This window comes from Panulirus ornatus, chromosome 12, assembly GCF_036320965.1.
Source record: "Panulirus ornatus isolate Po-2019 chromosome 12, ASM3632096v1, whole genome shotgun sequence".
Classification (NCBI taxonomy): domain Eukaryota; kingdom Metazoa; phylum Arthropoda; class Malacostraca; order Decapoda; family Palinuridae; genus Panulirus; species Panulirus ornatus.
Window position 1 is genome coordinate 68,426,120 of NC_092235.1, and position 18,000 is coordinate 68,444,119.

Consider the following 18,000-nt stretch of genomic DNA (forward strand, 5'->3'; position numbering starts at 1 on the left):
ATACATTTTGTTTTTGCCATTTCTTCTTTTCATTTTTGTTTACTTTCCATCTGCAGTTAGCGTGCCTCCGCTGGTTTTGCATGGCTCCAGCGGATGAGCGGTTAAGGTTAGGCTCCCCTACGTCAGCTCAGGACCCGTCAGTGCTGGACGTGTGACGCAATCATATATTTCGTGGCGAAATTGTCTTTGTGTCACTGTTCTCGCAGAAATATCCGTGATGATCATAGCGAACACCACACACATCTGAAACGCCACTTGGGTCGGCTGTCATTCCCTTCTTGGTAAATAACTCTTTCAAGTCTCTTCGCTCATGAGTCCCACTAACGTCCATAATTGGGCCGTTAGGAGGGGGAAAACGAAGGGGTTGAGCTGGGAAGGTAAAGTGGAGAGAAAACAAGATGTCTAGTGTACATTCGCCTCCATCTTGAACGTGCAGCATCGTACGCGTCACGGCCTGACACAGTCTTCGTACCGTCTTCATTTTTCTGTCGTACTTTAATCCATCAACATCACCTAGTCAGCGCCCGTGTACAGCGGGCGAGCATGATCTTGGAACAGTTTTCAGTACCTGAGGAAGGTGTTCAAGATCTTCGACTGGTAATTATAACTTGGGTTGACGGCTTTAATGACCCTTGAAGTTAATAGGCCACAAACCTGGTTAACCAGCCAACCATCAGGGCCACTCTCTTGCGTAACTCACGAAATATATTTAATAATAAGTCCACAAAACTTTGTTTATATTACTGAAGAATCTATTTCCCCGCTTCTAGAAGTCAGATGATTCTGCTTTAACATCTTTTTGCCTTAATTTCCAGTGATGACTGTGAAAAGATATTGAAATGATGAGCTATATCGTTAAAAGGCGTACAGCAGACATGAGTCATATATATATATATATATATATATATATATATATATATATATATATATATATATATATATATATATATATATATATATATTTTTCTTTCTTTTAAACTATTCGCCATTTCCCGCGTTAGCGAGGTAGCATTAAGAACAGAGGACTGGGCCTTTGAGGGAATACCCTCACCTGGCCCAATTCTCTGTTCCTTCTTTTGGAAAAAAAAAAAAAAAAAAAAAAAAAAAAAAACGAGAGGGGAGGATTTCCAGCCCCCCGCTCCCTCCCCTTTTAGTCGCCTTCTACGACACGCAGGGAATACGTGGGAAGTATTCTTAATCCCCTATCCCCAGGGATCATATATATATATATATATATATATATATATATATTATACTATTCGCCATTTCCCGCGTTAGCGAGGTAGCGTTAAGAACAGAGGACTGAGCCTTTCAAGGAATATCCTCACCTGGCCCCCTTCTCTGTTCCTTTTGGAAAAAAAAAAAACGTAATGTAACGTAAAGTATCATTCTTGAAAGCGATGGCACAGAATTCTAGGGTCTGTAAGGAATCCATTAATATGACACAATGGTGCTGAGTAGACATTTCGCCACGATCCACAATATTAAATCACCGACATCCCTTAACACATACTGGGATCAAACTAGGCCGGAGACTGTCCTGGGCCCCAGTAAAATAACTGCGGTGTGCTGTGAGGCAACAGCTTACACCCACGACTGATTACGAGGTTACATAGGGGGGTAAGTAGCCTAAAATGAACCATCCTTCAATCTTTGACCTCTTCCTCCACACTTTTTTTTCAGATTTCAATGAACAGGATTCATCATGGGGGGGGGGGGGGATACGCCTAAAAAGCCCACGTGTTTCCTTGCCTGAAAGCTTTGGCTTGTTAAGAATTCTTCATAATTTTCTCACAGTCATGTAGTCTGGCAGAGGAAAGGATCATATCGCACGCACCTCACAGAATATTATTGTACATCTGGCAGGCAGGTGGCCCTCGTGTACGTGCTGTCCCTCACCCACACACCAACTGACATATCCCTCCTTTAACACCTGGAGCGCGACGGTACGACCCCTGAACGCATTACGACCTTTGGGTACGGCGGTAGAACGCTTAAGCAAGACGTTAACATCCCTTGGTATAACGGCCTAGCCTTTACACCTGAGCTATCGGGTTTAGAGTAAGTCACGTCGTGGTCATAATTAATGACATACTGAAATGATCAATATCTATTACACTAACTTCTCTGAACCAGCCAATATCCATATAGTTATAAGATGTTCTTGAATCCCACTATGTTAATTAATACAAAAAACTAGTCTACTTCTTGACATAGATTTTGCTTTTGGTAAGGTTTGATGTTACTCATAATGTGAGTTTCATGTTTCAGAGAGTTTCCTGGGAGAGCCTGGGTCACAGGCAGGTCAGCAGGACCGGCGTACCACCAGCATACATGTGTTGTGTTCCCTGTCATCAAGTGCGCGTTCCATGTTGCAACTTGAGGAGGGCAAGTCACGGTTACTGCAGTGTGCACAACATAAATGTTCGACGGGCTGGAGAAAGAGGCACATCTCCCTAACTTCAATATACAGCGTAATAAACAACCATAATATACTTCCAGCTGTGGTTTTTGTATTTTTAGATAACAAGCTTAAAGATATGATGGTTTATAATAAAGGTGCTCAGTGTAAGGACAGAATTATAATTACCACAGTCAGGCCCTAAAACTAAACATTTTCTTTTAATAGTATACTTTGAGAGTATGTTATATCTCAGGTATAACTTTACAATTTTATTAAGATACGTAACAATGGTTAGCTATCTTACTTGCATCATTAAAAGTCAGCTATCTTACTTGCATCATCAAAAGTCAATCATATAATGCAGACGATGTAGGACACTTATCCCATATTTTCCATTGTTTTTTGGTTAAAGGATCAACTGGTAAAAGATTCACAGCAAAAAATGCGGGTTAAAGTCAAATAAGAAAATACTTAAACGATATACTACCCATAAGTGATTCTGATAAATGACAGGTGAAGAGTAGTAAATATGTCATATCTGAATGAAAGTTGAAAATGATGAGTGAATTCATTCTGGACTAATAGGCTCTGTTCCCTGATGACATGAGTGAGTGAATCTTGACGTGTGTAAAATGTAACGTGGAACCAGAACCATAGAGAGAGAGAGAGAGAGAGAGAGAGAGAGAGAGAGAGAGAGAGAGAGAGAGAGAGAGAGAGAGAGAGAGAGAGAGAGAGAGAGAGAGAATGAAATATAAAGGCCATACAGCCACAAGAGGGGCTGTTATAATACAAGTGGCCGTACCAGATTTGCACCAGCTGATTCTTTACAAACATCACCCCCCATTCATGACCCTCCCCACACCTTACTCCCTTCACAACCTTTCCCACACTATCCCCCTCACGACCCTCACCACACATTTTACGTTCAACTTGCAATTATGTCCTCCTGATCTGAATATTTTTCGAATTCTGCTGAAAAACTCTAAGTTAAATCTGTATTGTCCGCGGAATTTATATCTGGTTATCATACCTGGAAATATATGGTTATCATACATGGAAATATAAGAAATAATCTTACTTGGGAATACATGGTTATCAAACCTTCTGTCATCCTTTCCTCCTGGGAAGTGGATGTTGTTTGATATTTAATCTCCCAACAACTCAGGAGGGAAGGATGAGGGAAGGTTTCCCTTATCTCATTCCACTCATACGTTATCTTTCATGTTGCTTTTGTGAACATAATTGTATCGGTTCGTGAGCTGCCATTGAGTTGATTGTACTTATGATTATGATCATAGTTAATTAGAATATAGTTAATCATAATCATACATGGCTATGTTCAGTAGATGACAGAGATGTAACGCGTCACTACAATAGACGTACAGGATCCAGTGGTGTGTAGACATTAAGGAAAATTGTGAAGGATTACTGTAGTGAACGTTAGTAGCACGAGATATGTCTTCCACTGGATCATGTTATATAATCGTACAATGCTTCACTGTAGCATAAGTAAAATAACGTTTCACTGAAACACACACTCAACACAGTTGCAAGCGCAGTGTACGATAAATCTGTTGTAAACAAATAATAAACAGTACATTTTTGGTCAGTTAGCTGCAATTCGTGACCTACAAATGGATAAAATATATGGATTTTAAAAAAGTGATGCACAGGTATTTTTCCTAATTCATTAACTGTATCTGTAATAATAAATCATCCACCTTCGTATACCACTCACAAAGGGTTCCTGCCATCCAATCCTTTGAATATCACAAATAAAAGGACGGTACGAACATGAGAAAATCAATAAAATTACCGCTGGCAAAACATTAAAATCAGAGGCTTTCATTTATGTCACATCCGTCATTTGATGTATATCTATCATTTTGTGTCTCACATTGTTCCTATGTAAACGATATGGCTGTATCCTTCCCTTACTTATGAAGAAGACAACCCCTAGACCCCAGTACTTGATGTATGATCCTCCACAACACGACGGGATTTCTGGAGTCACAAACTCGCGATGATGAGTTAATTAATTAATCACTTCCTTTGTTCATGTTTATTATATCGTCTACTGCCAGGGAAGCCAGCCAGCTACCACATCAATCGGAAAGGAAAAAAAAACAAATGTCACAACAGGGACACAAGACTACTGAGTGAATTTCTCCATCACAAAATGTTCATAAATTGTCCATGCAACTAACGATTATGAAGAAATGTTTAAATAACGGGATCTTCAACGACCAAATCATAACTTTTCCTTGTGAAAGTCATCAATTACATTACTAAGGTAAGTCAACGGCTTCTGTGCCACAGACGTGTTGGTCGTGTTGCCGTCTTGCGCTCAAGATTCAGGCACCAAAAAGTTCCCTTTTGTGACGTTGTTTTGTATGCTCACCTATAAGTTCACATCATATCAAAGACTATACTCATGTATAGTCTTTGATATCATAAACACAGATGCCAATGGAAATCATAAGAGTAAAATAAGCCTATATTTACTACTTGTTTTCACAGTATTCAAATTACAACACCTCCCTCTACTTATATGTTTACTCACCCGTGTAGATCATACATCAGCACCACAGACATCTCGCAGGTTCCTTTGAAACTTGAAAAGAACTTTGTATAAATCACATCCTAATTCACTCACGATTATATGCTCAAAGGACGAAAGTTTAGGAACGCAAGCACACCGCCAGTGAACTTGTTAATACCTCGTTTTCTTTGCGTTAGTGAAACGTAAATAAGTTTGACGAGAGAAAATGTGGAACTACAGGGTAACTATTTTTAATTTCTTTTTATATCTATATTTATCTATCTATCTATCTATCTATCTATCCATCTATCTATCTATCTATCTATATATATATATATATATATATATATATATATATATATATATATATATATATATTCAAACATTTCAGTCAAAGATAGTCCTGATAACCATTTCATAATTTTGATTGTGTTTTTCCTATGAAATTCATAAAAAGTTACCCTCGCAGCTCTTTATTCTCTTCCGTGTCAAATCGTTTCATTGACAACCTTAAAGAAAACGAGATTTTGATAAGGTGTGTGAGTGTGTGGCTGTGTCATATCGCATCCTCTGGCAAATATTTACACCGAGTGAATCATTGTGATTTTCACAAAGTTATTTCCAAGTTTCAAAGGAGCCCGTGAGATGGTGCTAATGTGTGATCTACAAAGTAAAGGCAGAAGTTACTGCAGTTTACTTGAAATGCTATTCAAAGATTTAGTACTCTGTGCTGTGGGAATAAGGTACTTTTTTTTTTTTTCCTTTGTAGTCGTCTGTATGGTATGAACATAAAGATGAGAATAGAAACACAACTCCATCTGAAGGAACTTTAGTGTCTGCACCTCACTTCTTTAGTGATAGAGATGAAATTCATTGTTATAGTGGAACAAAACAACGTTTATTGTAAATCGCATATGACGAGAACAAGTTATTTAAGTCATATAAATTGACCTAACCTAGCTTAGAATTTTGTTGCTTCTTGAAGGCCTGCACTGTATGGCTTGAAGCTTCCTTGGTGTTCATAGATTTATATATATATATATATATATATATATATATATATATATATATATATATATATATATATATATTTATATATATATATATATATATATATATATATATATATATATATATATATATATATATATATATATATATATATATATATATATATCCCTGGGGATAGGGGAGAAAGAATACTTCCCACGTATTCCCTGCGTGTCGTAGAAGGCGACTAAAAGGGGAGGGAGCGGGGGGCTGGAAATCCTCCCCTCTCGTTTTTTTTTAATTTTCCAAAAGAAGGAACAGAGAATTGGGCCAGGTGAGGGTATTCCCTCAAAGGCCCAGTCCTCTGTTCTTAACGCTACCTCGCTAATGCGGGAAATGGAGAATAGTTTGAAAGAAAAGAAAATATATATATATATATATATATATATATATATATATATATATATATATATATATATATATATATATATAAAGAAATGTTTATAGCCCACCGCACACTGGAAGTGTTATATTTTTCTAGATAATTAAGGTAAAATTCATATGACTTGCAAAGAGAACGAACACCATTCGTAGGGTATGTATATTTGTTAGTAGAGATTAGGTTCTACACGTTGATTAATAAAGCTATTTGACCAACCATATCATCTTACAGTACATTAAGTTGTTCAATCACACAAACTAAGCAGGATAAAAGAATTCGTCACAGTAAAACATACTTACTGACAAGTTGACTGAATACTTCAGTGTCATTTCAAGGAGGATCAATTAGTATGTTTAAAATATACGTTGGAAGAACCATTCTTGGAGAAACAGTGCGGGTGCGGGTGCGCGTGAGCTATGTTGATTGAGCCCATTCCTTACCTCCACCGACCGGGCTGTATGCTTCACTAAGCAACCATAGCTTAGCTCCCCCAACAGACGGGTTGTCTACCTGACCATACAGCTATAGCTTAGCTCCCCCACCAGCCGGGTTGTCTAACCGACCATACAGATATAGCTTGGCTCCCCCTGCAGCCGGGCTGTCTAACCGACCATATAGCTATAGCTTAGCTCCCACAGCCGGGCTGTCTAACCGACCATACAGCTATAGCTTTGCTCCCCAGCAGCCGAGCTGTCTAACCGACCATACAGCTATAGCTTAGCTCCCCAGCAGCCGAGCTGTCTAACCGACCATACAGCTATAGCTTAGCTCCCAACTCTGGCTGCTTTTTGAAAGGTTGTTTCCGGCAAGCAGTGGACGCTCATAATTCTACTCCTTTTTGTCAGTTAATAAGTAAGAGAAAACGTGAAACGAATGCGTGGTTTTGATGATAGATGCCAAGCGACAAATATTAAGGCAAGACACACACATAAAGACACTGATACTTAGTCACATAAGAATATTGATATACGGTTGACAATATTAGGTACATATTTGGCGTAGTACATTACTATAATTAATATTAAGACAAGGGACTTTTTTTTTTTTTAGGAAAAGCATTCCATGCAGAGATGGCCAGGTACCGAGTGCACCGGGTGTGTGACAATGGCACCATATCTCAGCAACGGTAGGGATGTCCCACACTGCCTGTATGATAGGTCTCCCCGTGCAGCGGGTGGCGAGCTAGTAGTGTACGGGGCAGCAGACGGGCACGGGGCACACCTCTATAGTGTAGCATATGCTCACGTCTATGGGGCACACGGGGCGGGGCAAGGCGGGGCAGTCCCCGGAGCCGAAGCCATCGTCGTCGTCGTCGTCGTCGTCGTCGTGGCCCGGGTGGGGAGGCTGCACCAGGGTGAACCCGACCTCTGCAAAGCTGTCGTCGTTCTCATGGGTCGCGATTATAGGGACGCCCTCGTTACCCTCCCCACCAGTTACAATCACAGGAGGCGGCGGCTTCTCCTCCACGTGAGGTGGTGCGTGGTCGTCCAGGTCGTGGTGAGGGTGGCCCGCGGCCATCGAATGTTCCGCGTCATCTGGATGGTCCGCGTCTATCGTAGCCTCTTCGCCTGCAGGGGGGGACACCTCTCCTGGATGGTCGTCATGCTCCCTGAAGGAGGGAGCTTCCCCCATCACGTCCTGGCTGGAGTCGGCAATGCCCACCTGAGGACAGTGTCGTAGAAAACAAGACAAATATATTTTAGGAGACTGTTACATGCAGGTATATGTCATCCCAGCTTGTAAAGATGTCCCAGCGACCAGCTGTTCTTGAACTGTCTTGTGGGCTAGGGAGAGTGGGTGGTGCCACACAGGGGACCGTACCTGCACCACACACGTCATACATTACCCACGATAACGTACGGTGTGTGGGGTACCTTCTAGTAGGGTGGGAGAGGAGAACCCCCCCCCCCGTCTTTCATTATTGTATACTGTGGAAGAACCAAACCTGAACACAGTCATGTTGGTTCCAGTTTTCCTTAGTTCAGGTCTTTCAACTTAATTTCCCGCACACCAGGTACGGTATGTGCGTATAGAGATGGAAGGTCATGGTGTTTCAAGTTACGTAGCATGTGTGAACGATTTCTTTACCGACCGGAGTAATGTTCAGTAGCTGAGAGAAGTAACAGAGTGAAATGTAATACAGTTGAGAAATTATGGTCAGAATATGTGTGGCTGAGTGGTGGAGGTAAGGGAGGGCTGAGGTCTGGGTCAAGACACCAGCAGGATGTATGGGTAGTTACTCAAGGCGTCAGGCGACGTGAGAGGGAGGCTGTATATGTGAGTAATGAGGGAGGAAGGTGGAGGGGCGAGGCCCTACACACCATGACTGACTGGCCGGGGAGGGGGAAAGGACCTCGAAGGTACAGTGACCAGAGGAAGGTACAGTGATCAGAGGAAGGTACAGTGACAGGAAAGTACAGTGACCAGAGGAAAGTACAGTGACCAGAGGAAGGTACAGTGACCAGAGGAAAGTACAGTGACCAGAGGAAGGTACAGTGACCAGAGGAAAGTACAGTGACAGGCATAAAATACAGTAGCAGAGCGGGGGACAAACAGATACTGTAACAGTAGGGTACAGTGACAAATCAAGGTTGTGAGAGCAAGGTACAGTACCTTAGCTATACTGAGAGTTCTGTAACTGTAAGGCACAGTTACAGATTGAGGGTGAGAGAGGTGTAACCTAAACACACACACAGTACTGGTGGGTTGACCAGTGTGTTATCTTATCAGCGATATTTAACAGATGGCCACAGATCCTGGGGGGGGGATGACATTCTTGTACACTAGTGTGACACTGAGTCACACTGCCGCTGTAGTGTGACACTGGGTCATACTGCCGCTGTAGTGTGACACTGGGTCATACTGCCGCTGTAGTGTGACACTGGGTCACACTGCCGCTGTAGTGTGACACTGGGTCATACTGCCGCTGTAGTATGACACTGGGTCACACTGCCGCTGTAGTGTGGCAGAGAACCATACTGACCTTGCTGGGTCCTCACCTGCTGATGCAAGGAAGACCAGTGGTACAGTCTTCGGTACAGGATACAGGCACTGGTACAAGATACAGGTTGTGATACAGGATACAGATACTAGTGAGGGGTACAGGTACTGGGGCAAGGTTCAGGCTGTGATGCAGGATACAGGTACTGGTGCAGGATATAGGTGCCGGTACAGGTCACAAGTACTCATACAGGGTACAAGTACCGGCACAAGGTACAGGTTACAGGTACAGACTCACCTGCCTCTCCAGATGCTTGAGTCGCTGCTGTAACATGGCCACGCTCGTCTCCTGCCTGGCTGTCGACTCCATCCCCTGCACACAAGACCCGGGCTTAGTACATCTCTCTCTCTCTCTCTCTCTCTCTCTCTCTCTCATGACCATTAAGTTATGACAGTTGTTATCTCTCTCTCTCTCTCTCTCTCTCTCTCTCTCTCTCTCTCTCTCTCTCTCTCTCTCTCTCTCTCTCTCTCTCTCTCATGACCATTAAGTTATGACAGTTGTTATCTCTCTCTCTCTCTCTCTCTCTCTCTCTCTCTCTCTCTCTCTCTCTCTCTTATGACCATTAAGTTATGACAGTTGTTATCTCCCCCCCCCCTCTCTCTCTCTCTCTCTCTCTCTCTCTCTCTCTCTCTCTTATGACCATTAAGTTATGACAGTTGTTATCTCCCCCCCCTCTCTCTCTCTCTCTCTCTCTCTCTCTCTCTCTCTCTCTCTCTCTCTCTCTCTCTCTCTCTCTCTCTCTCTCTTATGACCATTAAGTTATGACAGTTGTTATCTCCCCCCCCCCCTCTCTCTCTCTCTCTCTCTCTCACTGTCCTTTCCGTCAGGGTGTCTCCGTCCCCTGGGTGTCAGTATAGGTCCTCCTCCCACCCCCGGGGTGTGTCAGCAAGTGTCTCCTTTCCCTCCTCCCTGAGTGTCAGCATGTCCCCTCCCCTGCCCTCTGAGTGTCAGTATGTCCCCTCCCTCGTCTCCTGAGTGTCAGTATGTCCCCTCCCTCGTCTCCTGAGTGTCAGTATGTCCCCTCCCTCGTCTCCTGAGTGTCAGTATGTCCCCTCCCTCGTCTCCTGAGTGTCAGTATGTCCCCTCCCTCGTCTCCTGAGTGTCAGTATGTCCCTTCCCTCGTCTCCTGAGTGTCAGTATGTCCCCTCCCTCGTCTCCTGAGTGTCAGTATGTCCCCTCCCTCGTCTCCTGAGTGTCAGTATGTCCCCTCCCTCGTCTCCTGAGTGTCAGTATGTCCCTTCCCTCGTCTCCTGAGTGTCAGTATGTCCCTTCCCTCGTCTCCTGAGTGTCAGTATGTCCCCTCCCTCGTCTCCTGAGTGTCAGTATGTGTACCCTATCCTCTGTTTGTCAGCAGGTGTCCCCGTGGTCTGGGTGTGTCAGCAGGTGTCCCCGGGGTCTGGGTGTGTCAGCAGGTGTCCCCGGGGTCTGAGTGTGTCAGCAGGTGTCCCCGGGGTCTGAGTGTGTCAGCAGGTGTCCCCGGGGTGTCAGTAAGAGTGGGGGTTGGGGTAGTGACCTGCATGACGAGCATGATGGAGAGGCCTAGGGCGGCGCCTCCAACGATGAGGGCCACCACCGTCAGCGCCACCAGACAGTTGACCCGCTTGCTGATGCCGCTCTCCACCTCATAGTCCTGGACAGAGACACTTGCATTACACATACGTCTGCTGCAGACAACCTCAGGCACATGACCACACATATACACAACACAGGATGGTGGGAGCTGGACGAATATCGTGGTAGTGTTCATGAGACGTGTACAGACAGTTGGACGAATATTATGGTAGTGTTCATTAGACGTGTACAGACAGTTGGACGAATATTGTGGTAGTGTTCAACAGACGTGTACAGACAGTTGGACGAATATTGTGGTAGTGTTCAACAGACGTGTACAGACAGTTGGACGAATATTGTGGTAGTGTTCAACAGACGTGTAAAGACAGTTGGACGAATATTGTGGTAGTGGTCATCAGACGTGTACAGACAGTTGGACGAATATTGTGGTAGTGTTCAACAGACGTGTACAGACAGTTAGACGAATATTGTGGTAGTGTTCAACAGACGTGTACAGACAGTTGGACGTATACTGTTGTGTTCATAAGACGTGTATATACAATTGGACGTGTATTGTTGTTGTGTTCATAAGACGTATACAGACAGTTGTGTCGTGATAAATGTCAGATAAGACTCGCCACTCAGGGAGAGGGTCGTACCCGCACGTACGTGTACCGTCCTCGTCCAGACTCTTGCCAAGTGGCTGTACCGTCGACGGTGCTTTAGCAGCCGCCATCCACCTCGTGGTGTGTGTGTGTGTGTGTGTGTGTGTGTGTGTGTGTGTGTGTGTGTGTGTAGTATACTAGTATGGCATTTCCTCTACCGCGAGTTTAACAGTGCTTGGTTCTCTCTTATCTCAACCAGGTTCCAACAGCTCAGGTGCAGCGATAACACAGCATTATCTCGCACCGTCACACCAAGAACAACATCATTTCTCATTCGTAATTACGGTCAACCTTCCCAGCCAGCCATGCTTTATCAAGCAGTGACCCTACTTGATCGACCGTGTCTCTCCTTGTTCTGGCTACATGTGCAGTACCCGTGGCTGTGTGTCTGCTTGAGTGGTTCCACGACCAACTCAACCAGACGGGTTGAAGGTGGTCAGGGGACAAAAGCCGCTGACGCAGTCATGAGTTGGGTTAACTAGATAAGTTTAGGCGTTATATGTACCTTCTGTTCTTGGCGGACCCAGATTAAAGGAAGCAAGACCTTGATATGATAACATATGGATGCAAGTCTTTCTTCTTTTTTTCCTTCCCTGTGTCACTAACGACACTCTACAACGGGAGCAGGATGACACGCCACTACTCAAGCACGTCTAATGACTACAGTGTCACATCCTCTTAGATAAATCGCTGTCACAGTTAAACTCCGAATTTCATTCTTCCAAAGTTCGAATTTTCCGTAAGCGGGGAAGGTGCATCATATCCGACTGCAGTCTTAACCATGTATTGATGGGTTCTGGAGCTCATGTATCACAGTAGACACCATCTTTAATACTTTATACATCTTACAAGCTGTGAGTCATGGTACCTGTTGCGTTCGCACGGCAATACGTTACATTCCGTTACGACAAAGTTGCATTTTCTGCCAGATATATCGGCAGTGTATCCGCCCACAGGAGTACCTCTCGATTCAATAGCAAAAAAGCACCACGAATTTCCGTGTCTCTAATGTCACCCTGAGTTTACAGCAGATAGATGAAGAGTTGTACTGAACTGTACAACTTGAACAGTGACGATCTTGCATGATATAGATCATCTGTGGGCCAGTCAGGGTGTGGCTGCTTTACCATCCATCATCAGTGATCAATCTTCTCCTCACACAAGTAGTGGCAATAATCAGTCATCACTGCAGCAGGCTCGTGGTCATGACAGCAGGCTCGTGGTCATGACAGCAGGCTCGTGGTCATGACAGCAGGCTCGTGGTCATGACAGCAAACTTTAATTCTGTATCATTGATGAATCTCCTGAAGAAGTACTACATGTATGAAGTTCCTCCTTACTGCCGGAACCCAACATTTCCGCCGCTAGGTATGATGGCTTGGCCTTAGCCTCCCAGAGTCGAGTCAAAAGTCACATCCAAAGGTTGCGCCGTCGTGCTCAAAGGGTTGAGGTTCCGTCAGAACAAGAGGAAGGTATGACACCCTCCGGACCTCTGCTGTGTCCTGCATCAGGTGACATGAAGGTTTTCATGGTTTGTGGAGGACTGGTACACTGCTGGTCCTGACATCATGTCCGTAGAACTGGTCACGAACTCCGCTGCTCCGCTCCCGTCCGTGTGGGTGCAGATAGTCTCCAGGGGACGACGAGTCCTGGCAAGTGTTTCCTATCAGCGGTTCATGATAATGTCTTATACAATACCGAGAGTCAGTGAAGCTCTCCAACTCTGGCGGTATTACGATGTAGAGCCGCCCGTGCTGAGAGCTAGGCACCCTCGTACACCACTAACCTCAGGGTTTCCACATCAAGGTATGTCTTCACTGCTACACTGAGGCACCACCATCACAGGCTGTTGTAAGTCTGACATACTGGCACGGAAGTATGTACCTGGCACCGTTAACTGTGATCCATGACGTAATGTCGGCGTGAATTGTGTGCTGGCAACACATGGTTGCAGAAGTTCCTGGGGTGTACGTCTACAGCAGCTGTTGCCAGCATCTGGTCAGCTTCATCTGTACCTCCACCAGCCTCAGGGACATCATGTCTCCCCGTTTGTACCGCTCACTCACCAGCTGCTGTGCGTATCTCCCCTTGTGGCATTGTACCTATGGCTTCCTCAGGTTGTGCCAGACAGCATCATCTCCCACTGCTTCCCTCGCAGACACTTCCTTCTCCTTTGCAAGAGACTTTGTGACAGGAAGTTTTCATTCACCTGTAAGTTATATATCTGCAGTTGTTGTCAACCTGGGTAAGTGGCGCGACTGTCCTCTGTATATCTTTGTCCATGTTGTCAATTGATGCTCGTCAGCTGCGTAGCTAACACTCAGCCCAGACTATCATGGTAATCTGTATGATGTGCTCTACTGCCACACCTGATATGTTGAGCCACTCGCTAGATATACTGACGGTCTTACCATGTTGCTACATCTACACTTCCCACATTCGGGTTCTTGCTACACCCAGTACGTCACCATAACCCGTACATTCTTGTCATACTCAGTATGTTCATGCACTCACACTGCGACACTGTGCAAGTGTGTTTCCTAATGGTTCTTCCAAAACGAATGTAATGCATCACAGCATTACTAAACACTGAATGTGTGGCACCATGTTGCGTGTTTCCACAGAGTATGTGGCACCACGTGTGCGTTTCCACAGAGTATGTGGCACAATGTTGTGTGTTTCCACACTATATGGCACCATGTTATGTGTTTCCACATGAGTATGTGGCACCATGTTGTTTCCTCTCTGAGTAAGAGGCACCACTAAGTATGTTGCAACACTTAGCATGACGAAGCAGCTGGGATGTCCTACTCTTCAGTAAAAATGTTTTGCTTGTGCTGCTTTATTCTAAGTATCGTGCAACACTGAGTTGCAGCAGTATATTGTAATATCTTGTGTGTTAGCTGTACGTTTTATGGCGTGTTGCAAACCTAGCATGACACCTGGGTGGCTGTGTTGCCCATTTAACTTGTTAGAACACCTGGTGTCTTTCATCACAGAGTTGCCTCACCCGAGCATGTTGTACCCCACTGAAACAGCCAGACCACACCTGGTTGATGTGCCTCCTGAGCATGAGTTACCTCATGGATAGTTACTGGGAACGACTGCACGACCCGTGGGCATGACATGAAGACCCATGAGTGTGATGGTCGGGTGATTTACCTATAAAGTACGACTCTGGAGCAAGACGGTACGACCCAAGCTTCACATAGTCGTGCGCAAGGGGTTAAGATAATGAGTGTGTCACTTCCGGTTGTAGTGGGGAGGTTGCCTCATGATCGGTTGTGATAAGGTTATCGTGTGTTACGCTGCTGGCACCCAGGAGTGCCATATCCCCATTGTGGCAACCCTACCACGTCCTGCCATACGATCCGTCAGTGTTCTGCTGGTGAAAAGCAAGTTTTGCCCACGTTGCTAGCACAAAGTCTTCCTTGTATACGCGTACCTTATTCCTGTGCAAGTAAAGCTGAGGTTCTCATCCTGTGTTCCACAGATGGGATCCTGGGGTGGTGTCCAAGTGTCGGCGAGATACAAACATCTACAATGGTCGTCATATCAACCCGATGGGCTAATTCACAGTTCTTCAAAGAACAATTTCTTCATGAAGTGGTGGGGGAGAGATATTGACGAATACTTACAAGATATTCTCCAATATATTCAAATGAGTACTATCTAGTCCCATCTGTGGCCTTAGACAGATTTAGGTTTAAACCAGTTTGGCTCAGTGAAAAATTTTCAAACATCTGGCACATATATGGCATTTCAATTCGACCGATACATGTATTACACCAATTTTGAATGAAGCACAGAAATGCTTTTGTATTCTAAGAGTCACTTATTAGAGCCACGTTGTATCTGCTAGATCTTGTGTTCTTCGCTCAGACCTTGGAGATTATTTGACAAAAATCCAAAAATCTAGAATTTCTTGTCCACGACACCACAACATACGTATACTCTTGCCATACTCAGTATGTTTATGCCCTCACACCGCGACACACTTATGTAGCAGAAATCGTTCGCTGAGGGAATTGTTTTTGAAAGAGACTTGGGAGAAGACATCGTCCCCCGCCTTTTGCCAGTCCCACATGAGAAGAATAGTAAAGGATGCAAGCTGTCTGCTGCCAAATATTACAATAGTTTTACAGTGTATGGATAAGGAAATGATCAGCAAGCTCTTCATATCCCACATTAGGCCAAAACTACATTATGCTTATCCAGTTGAGTCACCGGATCTAAATAGCTGATAGAGAAGGTCCAAAGGAAAGTAACTACAGGAGCTGAGTTAAACGATAACTTTAAAGAAGAAAGGAAGAAGTGACTTGATCACAACTTGTAAGTTTATATCTCTAATGTCAACACTACAAAAATCCTCTAAAGATGCAAGGATATAAAAAGCAAAGGCCATATCGTGAAATTAATTAAGAATCTTGCTAGAAAAGATGAAAAGTACTCTTATAATATAATAGGAGTGATTGAATGGATTATACTAAATAATGAAACTATGGGGACAGCTTACTTAAGCTTAAAAAGTTGTATAACCATAAAAAAATTCACGAGATGGGGCCTCACGACAGTATAAATAGTTTTCATCAAAATGTATCTCGTATATCGAAGTTTGTCAACTTGATGGAAGGGTTCCGTTGTAGTAAGTTCTAAGGGTAGGAATTACAGCGTATCCCAGGCTTTACCACCTTGCTAGAGGGCTACAGACATACTCAGGGGCACTAACTACGTCTTCACAGCAATGAACACTTATTACAGTTAGTATCACGAGCATAACGGTACGACTCTTCAGCACGACTCTCCGGCGCTTGGGTATGGTGGCCTGACATCATAGAGCTAGTACAGCGCTAGGTGTAGTGAAGGGTCGTACATGAGGTTAATGTCGATGATTACGATGAAGAGAGCATGAGGTGGTGTGGTGAAGAGCCAGAGGCTCTGGGTAGCCCGTACTTACGCTGTAAAATGTGTCTTTCATGAGTGGCTGGTGTACGGGTTGTGCTCTCCTGTAGGTGGTGGTCATGCCGTCCGTGCGTGGCAATGTCTTGGGTCCCTGGTTGGCTTCAGCAGCACCCAGCACCTCAGACCTTCTCACACTCACTACTCTAATCCATCACTCAATCGCCACACTGGCGGTGGAAGAGCAGTATGGAGGCTCTTGACTCACCGGGAACTGATTACTTATCTCTCTCTTATCAAGGCAAGTCCCCGGAATTTTTTAAGTCAGCAAGGTGATCAATACTCACGCTACTACAGCTATACATTACTCACACTACTTATAATATTAAGAACTAATCAAGAATGTGCGGAGGTTGGAAGCGAGATATTTCAGTGCTCCCAGATGGGTTAGTCAGATGTGTGACTGTCCTACGTGGTAGTTGCGAGCTGTTGCTCTCACCCTACCCTAACCATTCACTCTCTCCTCCTGTGACAAGATACTTGCTAGCTTTGCCTCCCGGCAAATCCCATCATAAATACTATCTCCTTATATCTCTTTTGAAAGTGTGTGTGTGTGTAATACTATTATATTTTCATTACGTGTTTTAACTATAATTACTTAACTGAATCATATGGGATGAAAGTTCTGTACGCAGGGGCGGGCCTGAGTGTGCGTATGTGGAGGAGTCTTCCCAGGGGACTTTTATGTATATATAAATATACATATCCCAAATAATGATATTGATTTTAAAGGTAAAATGCTCTTCCCCATTTCTTTACCGTTACATGATACAGTCGAGATTAAAGCCCGCACTGTTCGGCTGCTAACGTCACGTGGGTGTCTAATAGTGCGAGTCGAGCAAGTCGCAGCAGTATGGCCACCAGGCGAGTCGAGCAGGTCACACTAGCAGGTCACAGCAGTATGGTCACCAGGCGCCGTCACACTTTGTTTAGTGTTGTTTTGGTTCCGCCTTGTGTGTGGTTCTCATGGCATATACACTTTAGATATATTAAGAGGACCGGAGATACTAATTCGAGAAATGATCAACATATCTTCGTTACATTATAGATTTAATATATATCTGCTGACGCTTTATTGATTTTTTTTTACACAAACGGAGAGCCACAGACATCTACTGCTGGTGTAAATTTGCTTCGTTTATGAGCTAGTTGGCAGTCCCCATGGGGATAAGACGTCATCTCTTTAACTTCAATTATCATTTTCTGTATTTCTTTAAAACTGCTTTCCCACTCACTCTTTAGCACATTCCATTCATCTACCACTTCGTTACTGTGTACTTCACATCTCTTCTAACTTGCTTTTTGGTTCATGAATCATGCTTCCCGTCTTAAATATCTTATATAGTGGCATTTCATTGCCTCAAATTAACTAGACCAGACTACCGTATCTTGCACTTTTATTCGTCAATGGACGTTCTGTTAGATTTATACTTTTTTCATAAAGGG

General features: G+C 44.0%; 2 protein-coding genes and 1 long non-coding RNA gene across 4 annotated transcripts in view; 1 reads left to right on the plus strand and 2 right to left on the minus strand.

Annotated features, from left to right (window-relative positions):
* The window catches only part of LOC139752192 (uncharacterized), a 277,547-nt gene extending 271,166 nt beyond the window's left edge, over positions 1 to 6,381 (minus strand). For both annotated transcript variants that reach the window (XM_071668174.1, XM_071668175.1), the window contains exon 1: positions 4,968 to 6,381. The gene's annotated coding sequence lies outside the window, so the exon portion shown is untranslated. The remainder of the gene's footprint in view (positions 1 to 4,967) is intronic.
* Positions 1,282 to 3,161, plus strand: LOC139752194 (uncharacterized). The gene is made up of 2 exons (XR_011713491.1): positions 1,282 to 2,061; positions 2,272 to 3,161. It is a non-coding gene; the product is annotated as an uncharacterized lncRNA (long non-coding RNA).
* Positions 6,382 to 6,522: 141 nt separating the features above from the next.
* LOC139752193 (uncharacterized) lies at positions 6,523 to 16,733 on the minus strand. The gene is made up of 4 exons (XM_071668180.1): positions 16,553 to 16,733; positions 10,893 to 11,009; positions 9,617 to 9,691; positions 6,523 to 8,040 (listed from the first exon to the last, which is right to left on the minus strand). The coding sequence occupies exons 1-4, from the start codon at positions 16,616 to 16,618 to the stop codon at positions 7,561 to 7,563; spliced, it is 738 nt and encodes a 245-aa protein (XP_071524281.1). The 5' UTR covers positions 16,619 to 16,733; the 3' UTR covers positions 6,523 to 7,560.
* Between the last annotated feature and the right edge of the window lie 1,267 nt (positions 16,734 to 18,000).

What these genes read in the sequence shown, in the direction of transcription:
- LOC139752193 (XM_071668180.1), bottom strand. Translation starts at nt 16,618, where the DNA reads ATGACCACCACCTACAGGAGAGCACAACCCGTACACCAGCCACTCATG. An exon ending in TGAAAGACACATTTTACAGC is followed by an intron (nt 11,010 to 16,552) that starts GTAAGTACGGGC and finishes GTCTCTGTCCAG; the next exon opens with GACTATGAGGTGGAGAGCGG. An exon ending in CCATCATGCTCGTCATGCAG is followed by an intron (nt 9,692 to 10,892) that starts GTCACTACCCCA and finishes TCTTGTGTGCAG; the next exon opens with GGGATGGAGTCGACAGCCAG.